Consider the following 18205-nt stretch of genomic DNA (forward strand, 5'->3'; position numbering starts at 1 on the left):
ATGCGGATCCTCGCAATATTAACTAACTGTAAAATTATGGGTTAGTCTTGATATTACAATAGAAGCTATGTAATATGATGCGATATATAAAAGATTCGATAATCTCACACACATGCGCATATACATAAAAATTGTTGACATAACGTTTACTAGAAATCTCTTCTAAGAACCACGCAATCATTATTTGAAAGCGTCATCAGTCATTTGTTCACGTGTAGTTGATGATACGATAGAATTCCTCGCTGCACTGCGCAATTATTCTTGAAAAATGCAAAATTAGCTAAATTATTTCAAGGTTGAATAAATAAGTAAAGAGACAGAAACTAAAAAACTCGATAAAATTTGTAGCCTTTTTATCGAAAAAAATAATTCGAATCCGAGAAAAAAAAGAAGAAAGAATTATATCGCATGACGAGTATAATTAATAAATAATTACTAATTTAATTTTTTCCAATTGTTATAAATTTATTATATACACATAATTAAATATTTTTGAGTCGAAAATAACCTAATTTAACAAATTTATTGTTTTGCGCAGAGATTTTTAATTCTTCTCAATAATATTCTTTATTTATATCAGACGATTTGGCTAAATTCCCATCGCACGCAGTATTTATTTGCTATCGATTTTAGACATGCGCCTAAATATCACTACGATCTCAACTGCGGTCACGGTTTACAGCGGATTACATGTATTGTGCGAAGCCCCGCGAAGGATATAATCTGGCTAGATTCGCTATATCGATTTTGAGTTGCAGCTCCGTGCATCAAGCGCGTGCGTGCGTGCGTGCGTGCGTGCGTTAAACGTGTGTGCGTTGTGTGCTCTGAGTCATACGCGTATGGATGACGCTGCGTGTGCGTTGCACGGTTTACACGCACCTCGAATCTTTGGATCTCATGACGAATCGATTGGAGATATCAAGTTAATGGCTTTCTCTATTTCAAGTCAGAAACTAAATTAATCTTGCTCGCGTATCTAGAAAATTATCATCAGGTAATATTCAGTTTTATATTTCTAGTATATAAGATTCTAACAGCGAGAAAGAATTTGTATCTCTTTTTTTTTCAATATATATTCGCGAATAGATTGATAATAAGGGAACGATGAAGCCTGATCTCTTTCAGCGATGTACCCCTCTCCGCCAGGGTACCTTGAATTTTCCCTTTCACGGGAGTCCAAGGTCTGTCTTGGCTTCAGGGTCGATGCCAGGGAGAGAGAGAGACTCTCTCCGCTCTCTCGCGTATCGATCCGACCGCTTGCCGGATGTAACGTCTTCGAGGCGGTTGCGATAGCTAAACGCGAACGCAGCAAACTGCCGCCTCCATTCTTCGCACACTTACACTTTATTTTGTTATTACGCTATTATAATATCGTACAAACATTTTCGACGATAAAAATTTGATAAACGGATAATTAAAAATTGATATTCAGTTATCAATCATTGATTGATTATTTCAGACTGTAGACTGCAACGAGGAATTTCTTTCCTCGAGCAAAATAATCGCGTCTGTCACGCCATTCTCGAATGTGATACTTGTAAAAGAAAAAACGCTCGACTTGAATAACAGTATCGTTTGAAAAGCAGCGAAAGTAACAAAGAAGTCATTAATCGGAGCTGCACGGTTGATCGCGAAAGAACAACCAGCGAGACGATAAAAGCAGCAGCAAAAAACGACGAGAAAATGACGAAGAGAGAGAGAAAGAGGGAGGGCTCTCCGTTTCTTTCGCGCAGATTTTCCTACGAGATCCACGATCGATTCCGCGGATCGTCGCCGGTATGTTTCGCCGAAGCAGTTGGAATCGTACGCGCGCGATTATAGCGTAAACGCGCGGAGCAGGTAAAAAGCCCCGTACAGCTGTCTGACAGCTGCTGTAGCGGCAGCGGCGCGCCAAGCCAAGCCACGCCATGCCACGCCATGCCACGCCACGCCACGCCGTCCTATATACATACGTGATGAACCACCCTGTACATAGACCCATAGGCGCATGCGTCTGAAAATACATTTCTCTTCCTTGGTACACGTGCACCGCGCGCGCACAATACGCGTCGCCGATGACGAACGTAACAGAATTAGTGGCGCATCATTTCATCCTTTTTCTGGATTTCTACCCTTCGCCACCGAGCGAGGGGGAGGAGGAGACGGGCACAGATTTACCATTGATATTGATTTATCTCGCGTGCGATTCTCCCGCCGAGAGATTCGTTCAATCTAGAAGAAACATTCCGCGAGAAATATTCATATCTCGCAACGGGTGATATATATTTTTCCTGCGAGAGAGTCCTCATTTTTTATTCTTACTCATTGCTAATTTATTTCCCGGCTTTATGCGAAGAGGTAGAATTTTTCTTCATTTTATTTAATATATACAGAAATATATAGAGAAATTAAATCGATCGATACTTTGAGAGATCGAGAGATGAATGCGTGCGATCGCGCTCGAAACAACTTGGGACTTGTACGAAAGTAATTGATCAGATCGGGGAATCGCGTGCGAATCTCTTCGACATGTAAAATCGCGAGGATATGTAATCGTCGCGACGGTCAATCGTTCGGTCAATTAAGAACACCGATTCGAAAGCTCTTTCATTTTCGCGCGGCCAATTTCGAGCGTGTGCGTCAACCACATCGCGTTATCCCTTTTCCCCCTTGTCGTCCTTGCCGATCCCTTCGTGTGGCTCGTTTCAATTCGACCACATTGCTTCCTATCGATTTAACTTCAAAGTCCTCGCGCGAAGCGGGGTAAAAATGTCTCTTTGTATGCGTCCCGTGACAATCGTACGGGTTTGCTCCAATATTTTCCAGGAATTCTTACGGCTTTGCAGCAGTGTGCGATACTATAAGACTCGACGTCTATTAACTTTCCGAAAAGTTCCCCCATCCACATGTTCGATTCACCTTCTTCACCGAAGAAGACGGGACGTAAAAAGGAGCAACGGGAACAATATCGAGTTGACTGGGATCGAGCGAGACAACGCCACGGGAATTATGTCGACAACGCTGCTGATTGCCGGTTCATTATGACGTCATAAAAGCGAATCTAGCTGGTACGATATGTACCTACCTACTACACTAACCTACCGCTGCCGATCAAGGATAATCGCTCTTAAGGCGCGTACAGTTCTCTCCAAAGTGTGAGATGACAAAGAAGCGTTCGCGCAATAGATTAAACTAGTAGAGAACGATACGCGTAAAAAGTTAATTGCGAGATATTGGATTTCTCCTCGTCACAAGTTTCACCAGCTTTTCTGCGCGATGCAAATCTGATCGGTGCGTTCTATCTTTATGTAAATGAGGATAATTAGCGTGTAAACATAAATCAAAGCCGCTTGGCGCGCGATCGATTAACGGTAGAAGCGGGGAGGGTGAAAAAGGAAGATGAAGCACAATTCTCTCGTACGAGTGCTGACCCGATTTTGCCCGATCCACCGATTAAAATTAACGGTCGTTTGTAATTGGGATTAGCTTAGACCCAGTCTCGCGGGGTGCAATCGGTGAATTGAAATCGGGATCGGAGGTGTCGAGCGACAGCTTGCGAGCATTTATTTCTGACACTGCACGTCTCGACACGAGGGGTGCGCGTTCCTCGTTCATCGATCTTTCAGGATCATCTTTTGTCCGCATTAATGGATGCCGTGTAGATGACGTCATTAAACGCATTAATCTCGGAACGCGTAGAACAGTCGGCAAATCATATTCGAGTCGTCGAGTAATCAGTATCATCGAGGTTGCTATTCAATCGCTGGATCAAAGTCGCTTGGAGCGATATATATTTATGACGATGTCGTCGATATTTTCTCAATCATCGAAATTAGACATTTCGGAAATTAGAAATCTCGGGATTCGAAATCAATTCCGAACAATTCGCCCTCCTTCATCTCCCGGCTCCATCAGCTCGAGACTAGAAACTAGATCCGCACAGCTGCCGCGTCGCAGCCGAAACCGGAAGCCGTCGGCCATCTTGTTTGTACAGTAGCTATGGTTACCATGGGAGATCCTGCGAACAAGAATCTGATGTATATACATACATACATACATACACGTCGATCCGTCACGGATCTTTTTGTCCGTGTGCGATGCGTTGTATTCTCATTGGCGAGGTTGGTTTTAGATTTCTGGAATTTATGAGTCGATCGTGTCATGGGGATCAAGTAGGGAGGGCTTTTCCGCTCCTTCTTCGGCCATGGACCTTTCCGACCGGGAAGCTGGCAGATGGTGATTCTCTATTGCGTTTAATCGGCTTATCTCGCTGGTCCACCTTGAAAGATATGATCGCTCCTGTATTCGCTCCTTATTCATGATTACGAGAAACGTTATGCTTGCATTCGCTAAAGTCATCGATCTCTACATCACATTCATCTTTAAATTATTAATTATAAACAGAATGCCATTAGTTTAGTGTCTAGACATGTGAAACACTTATACATAATTGTTTCGTATGTTTTCTTATTCTTTCTCGTTGTATATTATATATTTACAAAAAAATTTTATTTCTTAATAAAATAAATGGATGACTTTAAGAGCAACTCGATATGAGACTCACGAAAATTGCTTAGAAACATTAATTTCAACGAGACTTGTGACGATACGTACATGTAAAAAGTCTATACGAGATGGGCGAAAAGAAAAAGAGGGCCGATTACTCGTTGTCGGATGCTCGAATTGTTGTCACCGAAATAAACATTAGGCACATCTGCGCGCGCATTTTTCACAGCCGCCGTAAAAGGAAATGAATTTCCTCCGCACGTGGCCCCTGTTTCATTTCGATTCACGCAGCTTCCAAAAGCACCCGAACATCTGTCCAAGTTAGGAACAGTTGCCAGATTTACTCTCCCAAATTTGGTAAACGAATCGACGATTTTAATCGACTAGGACAATATAGGGAAAATTCACATGCGCATATGCGTGCTGAAAAATTCTGTAAAATATTCTGTATATTTCTTCGAAGTGTAACATCTTGAAAAATTTTTTAAATTCAAGAAAATTTCTCTTTTTTGGGATTTTTATAATTTCCAAAAATAGTTTCCGTATAATAATACTTAGGGAAAATCCGAATACTCCACGATTTCGAGAGAACTTGTAAAGTTTATAATGTTAGAAAAAAAGTTACGCGGACTTATACATCGTTGGAACGGGACTAACGGCGCTCCCGTAAGTAACAGGATGCGTCTGATGTATTTAACATGACAAAGAGGCTAGAGAGCTGGATGCGCGTCATCCAGCATCGCTTCTCCCTGGAATCGCGGTAGCGACAAAAACCCAGGTATATGTGCCGACTGATCGATACGGTAGCCTGTGAGAGCGAGTGAGAGCGAGTGAGAGAGAGAGAGAGAGCTCTGAAATATAATAATCGTAGACAGCTGTGAGCTGGAAGAGGATCGGTTGCTTTTGACATCCGTGCTAAATTGAACGCAGCCCTTCTTTTCATTTAGGATCGGAATAATTTATTCGTATATCTCGTCTTTGTTTCTCCATAAAAATTGTGCATATTTCATCGTACACCTACTTTCCTACTTATATTGAAAGAGCGGTACGCAACGCATGTTAATAAATCTTTGACAGAAAAAAGACACGTGCATAGAATTTTTCGATTGTCGGAATCGAAAGTGTATAAGATTGCAAAGAGATTAGAGGGAGTCGTAAAGGCAAACGTAGCCTCGCGATGACAGAAACTAGAGACGGACACCGCTATTATCGTACGGGCATACGTAATGTATGTCTGTAGGTTAATGCAATTCGCTCAGATCTCATTGCGAGAATAGTGCGGCAGGGAATTGATTGATTGGCTCTTTCGTTTTAGCGCGGCGATACAGTCGCGGTCTGTCGCGCGCGAAAATGGTAATACCTTGACCGTGAACGCAGTCACCGTTTACTAGTTTTCCTCACAATGGGAAAGCTTTTTCGCCGTTTTCCTTGGCCTTTCGGGAAGACCCAGGTAGCCCGGCAAGTTCGGGTCGTTGACCCGACCTCTCTGTCCCGTCGTGTCAAAATGGCCCTCTCTAATGGCATATAATAATTTCCTTATAAAATCTGACACTCTATCGCCTCTATCGCCGCTTCGCTTGCGACTATTATTATTTTACATCTCGTCTTTATTACACGGATATTCGAATTTGAAATTTAATTTCTAAAGGGAAAGTTGATATATATTTTTTTATTCTTAATAATTGTAGATGCATGATTAAATGAAAGCACGGATTTAAATTACGAGGACTATATATCTCGCGATCGGCCGTTGATAGATCGAAAAAAAGCAGTGACGGACGAGACAATGGCGGAATATTTTTATAGCGATTCGTGTTGCGCTACGGTGCGGTGCGACGCGTCGGCAGCTACATCAACATGACCGGTTTCCATTGGGCGTTTTAACATCTGCCGCTTCGAATCTTTTGGCAGTGTGCACGCGTATGTGTACGTACGCGCGCGCGTGCATTTGTATATACATACGTGCGTGCGTGCGTGCGTGTCTCGCCACGCAACGTCGCACGCCGTTTTCCCACTGGCACGATCGACACGCATGCGGATATATGTGTGCCACTGTAAACGACACTCTTGACAGTCGATCCCAATTCCGCCCTTGGAAGCGAGACAACGATCGATTCTGCCGTTTCGCGGAAAACCCGAAAGAGCAGAGAAGGCGACAGCGCGATGAGAACAGCCTGTGCCAGGGGTAAAGCGATGAATCATCGTACCCGAGGACCGTCTAGAGTCTAGAGAAGGCGGGAGCTGTCTCTTTCCAAGCCGGAGGAGCGAAAAACAAACTGTTTACGACGCCAATCGAGCATTATGGAGCTTTCCGACTGCTATGTACGTCGCTCGGCAGCTTATACCAATTGCGCGGAGTTATAAACGAATTCTTGAGGTAGCGCTCCATTCGGAAGCAGCCTAGCAATTTTAATTAAAGCAGAAGGCACGCCGAGCGAAGAGAGGCGAGCCTTGGAATCGAGGCCACGCCGTCTTTCGATTAATCGTCGAAAATTTCTCATTTGGCACGGCCGGTCGATTTTATCCAGTTACTCGGGAAGATTAATTATTGTTCCGACGATCGATGATGGCGAAGAAAAGATCGTGCTATCTCATCCCTACTGCTCGTAGATAACAATCGTTCGTTCGCGCGTTTATCTATCTTCTATCCGAATATTTTTCTAGGACGTTCTTTTATTTGTCGTGCCTAGGAATATAGAAATTACGAGAGATAAATGATCACTGATGCGTTTCATCGCCGCGATAAGGGGACCTTTTTTCGTATCGTTGTGTAAATTCGATGTTGTTTTCTTCTCGATTTGAGTTTAAAACGACAGACCGAAGGGAGAATGACGGACACGCGCGGACACTCGCTCTCCTCATCGCTGCTCTTCGTCAGTCAATTTGGCACACTTTTTTTCGCCTCGTCCGTCTGCGAGACGGGGGACGAGGGGGAGGACACGAGTATACGTGCGTACTACGCAACGATATAAATTGAATAGGTAGAGACGGACATGGCCGTGCGCGCTGCACTCGCTCGCTCGCTCGTTCGCTCACTCACTCGTGGATAGAAAAATCCTGGGAACGAGACCCCTGTACAAGAGGCTCGGAGAGCGAGTCAATGAAAATAAAAAGGATGTCAGATTGTCGCGGCGTCGGAAGTTACGGATTAAGTTAGGAAGTAGACAGTTAATGTCGCTTCGGAGAGAGAGATACGAAGATAGATAAAGAGAAAAAGAGAGATATATGTAGAGATATATATGTAAGGTATACATGGCGTACAATTTTGCGTCGATTGCTGTCATTACTTTTATAAAAAGTTTCGAAAGAATCAATCTTAAAGAGAGGGGAAAAATATAAATTTCATTACGATTAATTTTATTACGATTCGACTTGTTTAAATAAAAATCTTTAGCTTGTTTCTGTAAAAGAAAGCAATTTGAAAAGTGTGCATAGAGATTTGAATGTTTCAAGATTCACTATCAATCAAGAACCACTGTAACAAATCAGCTTTGTCCCCATTATAGCAATAAAATAGATCGGGTTATCTCGAACGGTCTGGCTTTATAGCTCGACCTTGGCAACTAACGCATAACTATCCTACTTACACCTTCGTAGCCGCATATTCTGAGGAGGGTTCCAAGAGAGGGGGTATAACCGGGTCGGTTAATTTGCGTTTGAACGCAAAGACACCCTGCTTTTTCGTCCTTCCTCTCATTCCCATAGAATCGCTGGCTTTAACCGGTTCGAGTACGACCGATTCGATTACGAGTCGCTTGTGGCTCCGATTGGTAGACGATGCAAGGTAGCGAAAGGTGCTGACCTATCCAGAATCTTGATATTCTATCTTACAAATCTCCATTGTTTTAACTGGAAAATAACAGTGTGACATAAATTTCTCGACAAACTTAAACATTTTCTCCGCTCGCTCCAAGAATGATCTTTCCGAGGAGTCTCTTCCCCCGCGATTAAATGAACCGTCCACACGATCACCCTCACTGGAAGAAAAAAGTACCAGATAGGGCCGACACCCTCGAGTCCAGAGGATGGTAATGCGAGGAACTGACCTAGCTATCCTCTCTGCCCCGTGTGGCGAAGGTGGCGGCTGCCGTTAAGTAAAATACGATGTGGGAGCGTCCTTGACTCGACAGAGACGCCTCTTCCTCCTCCCTCCTCTTTCTGCCTCTTGCGCGGGTCTTGTATTAAGATATCAAATGGCCAAATCCGAGGGTTTCCCCTACCATTCTCGAGACGTCATGTGCCTCGACACGGAACTACCCTTTTCTGGTGGTAATGTATCGCTTGCCCGCCTGCTCTCGCAGTCTTTGGAGAAGCCGGGCAACGGGGGTGGCTTTCGGGGATCATGAATGAAATCCCTCCTGGTGGCTCTACCCTGGGGTGTCCGACCCTCCGTACCTATTCCCCTATCCTACTCCTGGGCAGGAGTAACAACACCCTTATGTTCAAAACAATAACATGACCACGTGCGATAGCCACGTGGTGGTGATCCCTCCAAGATTTCGACACGAAAGAGCAATTGTCAAGGCCTCTCACAAGTGTTGAGAATTCAGCCGTTGTCTGCAAGTTCGAACTCTGCTTCTTCGGAACAGATACTTCTCGATAATGCCAAGTTTTTCTGCAGGTCAAGGACTAATATGTGATGAAATATTACGCAATTCGTGGAAGGAGGCTAAGAATTTTGTAAAAATAGCTTTATATGTGAAATTAATATATAATCAAATGTATATAAGTTATATTAAATATATATATATATATATTTTTTTCTTTTTTCAATAGAGAATGCGACAAATATCGTTTCATTGAACATTTTGACGAGTAGAAAAATTACACGGGGCATCGCGATAATAGCTGTCCTCGTTATAAATAGCACCTGATGCAGAAGAAGTATTAAGTATTCCCCTCTTGCTTTAAAAGAGCACGTTACTTTCATTACTTACACCTGCCAACCGAGTCGCACGAAGTTCCGCCCTTTCCACGCAGTCCTTGCGCCGTGAAAATTGTACGCAGCCGTCGTCAAATTTTACCTATTTTCTCCCAGGGAACACATCGAGACAATTCCGTTTACGTTCATTTACGAAAACGAATAGTTTCTCCGATAGGCGTAGATTTTTTTAGCGACTCACCTTGTCTTTTCGGAGCAATTAAATACTCGCTCTCGCAATATTTCTCTTTAGGAACCGATTACCCATTTACGTTTGTGAAATTTAATTTACCTGAAACGTTGATTTTGATTCAAATTGAAAAAAAAAAAAACGCTACGCGATGGAAGGACGACGTCTCGTCGCGTCGGTTTGCATGCGGAGCCGCCCTTGTGCCGCAGGGTTGTATGGAAGCCAGCTGCGAGTCGGCGAAGCGCGACGAACTGAGGCCGCGTGTACTCGGAAACGTTGTAAAAATAATTATTAAAGCCGTTACCACGCCGTATTACTTGTTCGTCCGTCTGACACGTGTACCGACAACGCCACGAACGACGGTCCAAGGTTCGTGTTGCGTATCTGCGGAAATTGCAACCGATAACTCGATAGCTCCCATCGATACGGCAGAAGCTTGTTTATTAGTTTTCGAGCCGCTTCGAAGTAGGTTGTTGCGTGAAGAAAACAAGTCGCAAGTATAGCTAATGAAAGCATGCGCGATTGCTCTATCGCTTGTCAAAGCGAACGGGAAGCAATCGATGTAATTGTTGTTATAAATTTCTCTTCATCCTACACCTATCTATACATTCTGTTCGAAATTAGAAAGAAACGGCTCTGATGGCCCGTTTAAATTTAAGTTTATAGAAAGAAACGATTGAGCCTGAGAGTATCCTTTCCATGGGAATTATTCCGTTGAATTTCATTTTAGACGCGAGGAATAATTTTGCGAATTTTTCGGCGCTAATTACGAGCGGTTCTTCTGTACAATGAGCGCCATTATTCGCGGAAATGTTAACGCACACCGTCGTTTTTGCGCTGCATGCTCGGCAACCTGTCCTTCTTTCCGACGCGTATCTACCATTTTTAACCGACACACTTCTAATGGATGCAACGGTTTTTTCGTCCGCCGTCGCCGGCCATCTGTCGTACAATGAAAATGGTTTGATGAAATTAAAGTCAGCTGATCGAAAAAGCAGCGCGGTCTAATATTGCCAATCTTCCAGCTGCGTGTATTAATGCGCCAACAATAGATACAATTTCAGTCTCGAATGAATTACTTATAGTCGCCAAAAATATAGCTTTTAATATTCGATAAGATATGAAAGACTTGCCGGACGTTTTCCTGGCGACGCTGGGAATTGGATATCGAGAATAAAAAAACTTTCTACGGGTGACAAGCGCAACTTTTTTGCGAATGTCAGGATCCCCCTGTTACCGTTTGACAATTTTATCGGGCTTCCTGTTACTTTTGCGCGTGCATGTGACATGCATGCAATGGATACGCGATGCAGAAAAAAAGAATATAACGCCCAAGTGTCGACAAAGTATCGTCCAATACTTTCGTTATCGTTTACGGAAATCTAGGATTTTCGTCGCTTCTCCATAGCTTTAAAACATGAAATAAAAATATAACAATTTTTTCTCTGCAAAATTATTAATATCTTAAAATAAATAGACATAATATTATAAAATATTATTATAAAATAATATTATAACATAATATTATAACATAATATTATAAAATAATAATTTTCTAAGATCCTATAATATTTGTGACTAAGCAATGGCGTGTAGAAGAATTTGCAATAGTTTGTAACACTATTTTATAAAAGCCGCGACAATAGGAATCTAATCCTTATGCGACTTTTAATAGTCTTCGATGATCGACTTGCACGAGTGCGTGATATTTTGACAGATCAGGCAATGTCATCTTTGCTTCATAAAAGGACTATAATGTACCATCTAGCTCAGCAATTAGAAGCACGCGTTCGACCGGCAGCTGCCGGAGTACGCGGCGATTTGACGATAAGGTAATTAAAATATTTCGTAAACATGTTTCCTCGTACTGGCAGATGCACAGAATTTGATAAGAAAAACGTACGTGAAAGTTAGTTATAGCATATCGTTCCTTTTCATCGACTGCGTCACAAATTTCCGTCTACATCGAGATACTTGAAAAATAACTTTTCAAAATGCACCGTTCTTTCTTCCTGTCATTATTACGTTAAATTAGCGCAAATTAGGATTCCTCCTTGTGATTTTGAAGATGCGCGTAGCAGATGCGCCGCGCCAGGACGAACGTTTAATGTTTCCTCCGGAGGCAAATGTTCGGTGTCGTCGAAACTTAAATAAATATAAGCGCCGGCTGCCACCAGGCTGCTTTCTCGCTGTCGTTGCAACGTAACTTGTAGGCTCTTTAAAGAGCTGTTTACACTGCGAGTCACGCCAACGCAAGCATCCGAGATGCATTCGTTAACATCCAAATTTGTTGAATGACTGAAAAACTAGAGACCAAAACCGGCAGGCTGCCGGCTCTTTTCGATCTCTTTCGAAACGCGCGATTCAATTTTCCACGCATATATAACGCGAAAAAAAGAGAGAAAGAGAGAAAGGGAGGAAGGAGGGGGAGAAGGACAAGCGAAAGATACAAATTGATCGAAGGAGGAAGAGAAAGAGGGAAGAGATTTCTTGGCTTCGACGATTAATTACGCTCTCATTCCCGCCCTCTCAACGATGCATCGTCGATATTGACATTTGCCTTGCCTCCCTTTCACCCCTGTCTCTGTCCGGCTCTCTTTCTCCGCTTTTCACCGCAAGGGAGAAAGCGTGCAAACGGGCGGGAGGAAAGGCCCGAGAGGGAACATAGATACGTGCATAGATTCTTTGCCCAGAGGGGGCGGAGGGGATGAAATCTCGTGAGGGCCTCCGCGGCCTCCCCTGCCTCTCGAGCGTGTGCTTATCGCGGTGCACCGGCGCGATTAGCGCATTTTTCCTCGTTGCCTCCCGAGGAGGCACAGGTAGGTTGGTAGGTAAGGCAGTCAGGTCGGCCAGGAATGCGCGTACAAGGGAATTAGACCATAATCGCCCACGCGTGTGTCGCGAAGGGGACGTTTTCCGCCCTGCCTTTGGATCCCGATGTTCACTCGTTGCCCTCACCCTCGCCCTCGCACACCAATCTTGACCTCACCTCACCGTACGGCAAATTACACTGGCCCTTTGAGCGCGGGAAAGAGTCGCCGGATATAAATATAAACGGTTTTCAGCGCTCTCCGTAAAATGGTCACTATGCGATAATTAAGGCTGCATTATTGCAACAAAAAAAATAGTTATATCTGTATAAAAAGAAAGAGAGCAACTTCAACAATAGCTGATTCAACGCGACAACCAATCGTCTATTCCAGTCTTCGAGAATAATGCGTTTTCGATATACGCGAGATTAATCTGGAATTTAATTTAAACTTTTTCTTTATTAGCCCCGCACTTTGGAATAGCTACGGGTACGTCCATCTTGACAGAAATGGGGAAGGTTTCCGCGGCTTGCTCGCTAATTGGAAATATGCCAGACACCGATAAGTCATGCATAAGTTATTGAACGTTTAATGAACGTTTCTGAATGATTTTTTTGTGATCTGTTATTCAACGATTCTTATGTATCATTAACTATTTTTCCTTAATCACTTTAATTATTTATTAGAAATATCGCGATAACTGTAATTTCCGAAACATTTGCTCGCTGCTTTAATCTTGCGAATGATCCCTCGATTATTCTTTAAAGAAATTCTTAAAGATGAAGTTGCGTTTCTTATCTCTTAACTTTGAAGGGCTGTTGCTTGACCGATCAATTGCGCAATTAATTTACGCTTGATTCGATTCTCTTTATGGTCGACGATTTTTTTTACACGTCGGTAAGGACGAAAAGTTCTTCTTTGCTCGGTTACCGCATGTTTCCGCCAACATCATGGGTCGGTAAATGGAATCTTCTTTGAAGGATAATGCAGTTTTCTGCATCCATCTGGCGCAACGTACGAGCTATTTCTATTATTGGGAAACAATAATTTTTGACGAAATTGCACGGTATGTATTGTAGCGCAGAAATTTGGTTCCACGCGTTTCTGTAAACTTTCTTCTTATTAGGGAGTCACGATTAGATAAAGATTGATGGATAAAGCAGGTGTTACCGACAAAAATTTTATCGCGTACGTTTCATGGGATGCAACGTTGAATAAAGAATATATCAAAGCTCCTCTTATATTTTCATATATTTGTATGGACATAATGTTATACTTATCATCCTTAAAATAAGTGATAAAAAATTGTACTCGTATATCCGTTGCGTTCTTATTAAATCACTGTCAACGTGACAAATACAACATGAAAGAGATTAATCAAACTCTCGATTTCTCACGGACACAAAACACAATAATTATAATTATATAAAATATAATTATCATAATAAATAATTATCGCGAAGCATGAAATAAAAAGGATCGAGTCAATAAATGACGGATTATCGAGAAACGTCGGCTTATCTTAATTTATGACTCTAAAATCCGAATCCTTATCCTCATTCTCGAATAATTTAGAACGTTGTTTCATCGTCCAGAATTTAATCTAACACGCCAGCTCTGTGGAAGTGATACTTTTATTACCGGTTCTATTGAACTTAACGAGATCAATTGAGACGATACGGTTGCCTTGATTTTACGGTAGCCAAACGCTGCGATATATATATAAGCGGCGGTCCCGCCGATCGTAAATTGTAATCCACCCACGCGTTTAACAGTTTCTTTTTTCATTTCAGCACCTGTACCACCTGCAGACTGGCGAAGGGGCGTTCCGGGAGCGCGGGAGGGGACGAGGCAAGGGTGCCACGAGGGTGAGTAGTGTCTCTCCGCTTTTAATTCTCATTACATGTATGTAATTTGATTCCTAACATAAATATAATTTATAATCTTTCGTTTTTTTTTTTTTGAAACCTCAAACTGATCGGAGATCGTGCTTTCATAGACGTAATCTTGAATGTGTCGAGAGCGTCGTTTATGATAAAAATATATGGACTTCCGCGCGATATTTAAGAATTATCGTGAAAAGTATACACCGTCGAGATGGAGATTGGTCAGTATCAGTTAGTTATCTATTCGCGTTATTTAATTAAAGCTACGACACTTTTAACTCTTAATACAATTCAATTATTAACATAAATAACATATTAATTAATAATAATAATATGTTATATTAACAAATATAATTGATAATTTCCTCCAAATAGTTTGAAACGTTGAACTAACGGAGATCACGGATGCTTTTATAGACGTAATTTTGAATATATCGAGAGCGTTCTTGATAAAAAGATAAGAGCAACCGAAATTTAGGAATTATTATAAAGATTATAATACATTGTTCGAGGTGGAAATTCGTCAGTATTGGTCATCTATTCGCGCTATTTAATTAAAGTCACGACACTTTTAACTCTTAATACAATTCAATTATTAACATAAATAACATGTTAATTAATAATAATAATATGTTATATTAACAAATATAATTGATAATTTCCTCCAAATATTTTGAAACGTTGAACTAACGGAGATCACGGATGCTTTTATAGACGTAATCTTGAATATATCGAGAGCGTTCTTGATAAAAAGATAAGAGCAACCGAAATTTAGGAATTATTATAAAGATTATAATACATTGTTCGAGGTGGAAATTCGTCAGTATTGGTCATCTATTCGCGCTATTTAATTAAAGTCACGACACTTTTAACTCTTAATACAATTCAATTATTAACATAAATAACATGTTAATTAATAATAATAATATGTTATATTAACAAATATAATTGATAATTTCCTCCAAATATTTTGAAACATTGAACTAACGGCTTTTATAAACGTAATCTTGAATATATCGAGAGCGTTCTTGATAAAAAGATAAGAGCAACCGAAATTTAGGAATTATTATAAAGATTATAATACATTGTTCGAGGTGGAAATTCGTCAATGGGTGGTCATCTATTCGCGCTATTTAATTGCTAAAGACGCGGTTCGCGCTGCACCGTGTCGGCTCTATTCCGCTGACGTAGGTCTAGCTATCTCTTGGTACCGACAGTACGGAGTTTCAGAACTGATATTAAGCAAGGTGGTATTGATCGACGCACGTTGCGCCTGTCCGCGTTGCACCGCCATGTTTAAAATCCGTTTGCCTTAAGCCGCGTACGAACTTGAGCACGCATACGTCGAAACGTCGCTCATACATACGAGGAACTTTATCAGGATCCATAAGATATTTAATTTTCATTCGCGGAGATGAAATAGAGCCGAGCTTCTATCGCAGCCATTTTACCGGAGGATCGTTATATATTATCAAGCTAAATACGAAATGAGAATAAACATTGAAAATTGAGAGCCGCTGGAAATTTCACGAAATATTTCAATCAAACATGGATTATTCGTCCTAGATTATCAACTAGACTCGTTTTCCTCCCACCTCGAGTAAAGAAAATATTATCGCTTCGAGAAATCCTGGTTTTCTATCATTTTGTCGTTTCTTTCTCGAATTTCCATTATTCGACCAACATTCTAGTAGTGCGAGAAAATCGGCCCAACGACCCATGGGGCCTTTTTCTTATCTAATCTGTGAACATGTGGATAAGATACTAACATTCCTCTATTTAACTGCCCTGGTAAAATAAGATAGGGACACGTGCATATTTGCTGACCCCAAATAAACGTCTTTTCCTTTTAACACGTATTTCGTGTTTCTCTTTCAATTTTTTTAGAATAAAATAAAATATGAAAATAACACACACACACACACATTCAGTGCGTGATATCAGAGTATACTACATTATCTTCAATATATACTAAGTAAAATTCTTAACAAAATAAATATATAAAGTAAAGAAATAATAAATAAATATAAGTATAAAGTAATAAATATAATTTATTATACTTGTTTGTAGCACATATTTATACTATTATTACATTATTTGTAGCATTATAATAAAGAAAGAAAAAAGGTACATGACAATATGATACAATGGTATAATAAGAAAATGAGAGAGGATTTGGCGTGCAAAGATCGACGAGCTGTGGAGGACTTAAGGATAGATCCGTAAGACGGTTCTTCGAGAGGGCTCGTTTATTAACGTCCCTGCAACTTGTTGCTGAGCGCGTTGCCATCGGCCCTTCTGACCTCTTTCATGGTATCTCTACCGGCCTCTTCAACGACGCCTTCAGACTTCGGAGAGACAAGTCCGACCGAATCCTTTCGTTGAATTGATCCTAACGAGCAACCGATTGAAACATCCAGTTCTTTTCTCTTATCCATACCCGTGGACAAGTCAATTTCCCCTAAAAACATCCCTCAAAATTCAACCATCTCGATATCGAATCATCTCGCTTAACTAAAATTCCAGATATTGCGTGCAAAATTATATTTAACGAAATCAGATGCTACAATTTTACGCTGTATTTCTGTAAAGTGTATCATTAACTCGCCAATAATATTCAACTTGCGTTTAATGCTTTTGCTAAAACGAGCCGCGAGCGCGCTTTTTCGTTTCTCCCGATACATAAACATTATCTGACGGCGGCAGGTATTCTCTTACCCCTCCAGAGCAGCCCCGTTCTACCCCCTCTGTCGCGTCAGCCACCTCCAGTTACAATGACGCGTTGGTGAACCATCCCCTCTTTCTCATCGTCGGCGTCGTCGTCGTCGTCGTCGTCGTCGTCGTCGTCGTCGTCGTCGTCGTCGTCGTCGTCGTCGTCGTCGTCGTCGTCATCGTCGTCGTGCGGCGGTGGCGACGACACCAACACCAACATCGGTCCTATTGCGCTACCATCGTCTATCTATGGAGAGCCATAACGATTCCGCGACGGGAGTTTTTTTTTTTTCTCTCTCCTCTTTCGCGACAGTCGCTGGAGCTTAAGCCGATACTTGAAACATGTTTTTCTCGCGTACAATGCTCCGATACTTTTATTTTTCTTTATGCGATAGACAAGCATTACTACTGCTATGGGATTTAATCTATGTAATAATGTGATGTTAAATAATTATTATATTATTATCGATATGATAGAAAGAGACAGGTATAATAATTATATGTGTATTATCGTAATCAATAGTTTTGACGTTTTATCAAAATTTTCTATTTAAATTTCCTCGCATATCTGAAGATTCCTCGCATATTAGAAGAGAGAAAATTGGATGATGCGATAAAATTTTGAACCGGTATCATTTCACCGCAGGCAAAGTAAGTCGATAACCGAATCAGAGCCCCATCGTTAATTCGATGGCGCGCCGTCTTTCACTTTAGAGAAGGAGAGTCGGTTGGAAACACCAGACGGAAAGAAAACGAGTAAAACAGCTCGAGAAAAAGACACAGAAAGGGAGGGAGTAGAAGGACGAGGAAGCGGGAGGGGAGATCGTGTAAATCGACGTGGGCATACACGACGCGAGTTCGTTCTACATGGAAGAAAACGGCGCGCGCTTCTTCGCCGAAAAGCTCGTCCGCGTGATTCGCCGATGAAGAATGACGTTCAAGAAGGTGGCGGTCGCGAAAAATTCGCAACCCTTTCGAATCCTCAAACGGGACGGTCTCGGTCTCGCGAACCATATTTTAACTCGCTTCAACCCGCTTTATCCATCATCCTTCATCTCGCTCTGTCGCCAGATTTAAGCGAGCGAGTCGTATCTCGTCCGTAATAGACATTGCATCTCGGAACATCTCGGAGCGCCGAGATATACTTTCGGAGCAACGTTAAAACCCAGTAGAGCCTCCGACTTCCGGTACAACCCCGGAC

The 18205-nt window shown here is 41.8% G+C and overlaps 1 protein-coding gene and 1 long non-coding RNA gene across 8 annotated transcripts in view; one reads left to right on the forward strand and one right to left on the reverse strand.

Moving 5' to 3' along the window:
* Positions 1-18205, forward strand: part of Tet (tet methylcytosine dioxygenase-like) — a 54220-nt gene that overhangs the window by 16083 nt on the left and 19932 nt on the right. For 6 of the 7 annotated variants that reach the window (XM_083079742.1, XM_083079733.1, XM_083079769.1 and 3 more), the window contains exon 3: positions 14200-14274. In XM_083079742.1, the coding sequence (XP_082935868.1) occupies positions 14200-14274 (75 nt within the window). Of the gene's footprint in view, positions 1-14199; positions 14275-14413; positions 14514-18205 lie in introns of those variants that run through there. The other variant, XM_083079786.1, reaches the window with a different exon arrangement.
* LOC145960640 (uncharacterized) lies at positions 16326-18172 on the reverse strand. Its single transcript, XR_014435435.1, has 2 exons — positions 17011-18172; positions 16326-16753 (listed from the first exon to the last, which is right to left on the reverse strand). It is a non-coding gene; the product is annotated as an uncharacterized LOC145960640 (long non-coding RNA).

The sequence above is a fragment of the Camponotus vicinus genome, unplaced genomic scaffold (genome assembly GCF_025532165.1).
Source record: "Camponotus vicinus isolate PSW18456_S1 unplaced genomic scaffold, iyCamVici1.0 SCAF_1, whole genome shotgun sequence".
In the NCBI taxonomy this organism is placed as follows: domain Eukaryota; kingdom Metazoa; phylum Arthropoda; class Insecta; order Hymenoptera; family Formicidae; genus Camponotus; species Camponotus vicinus.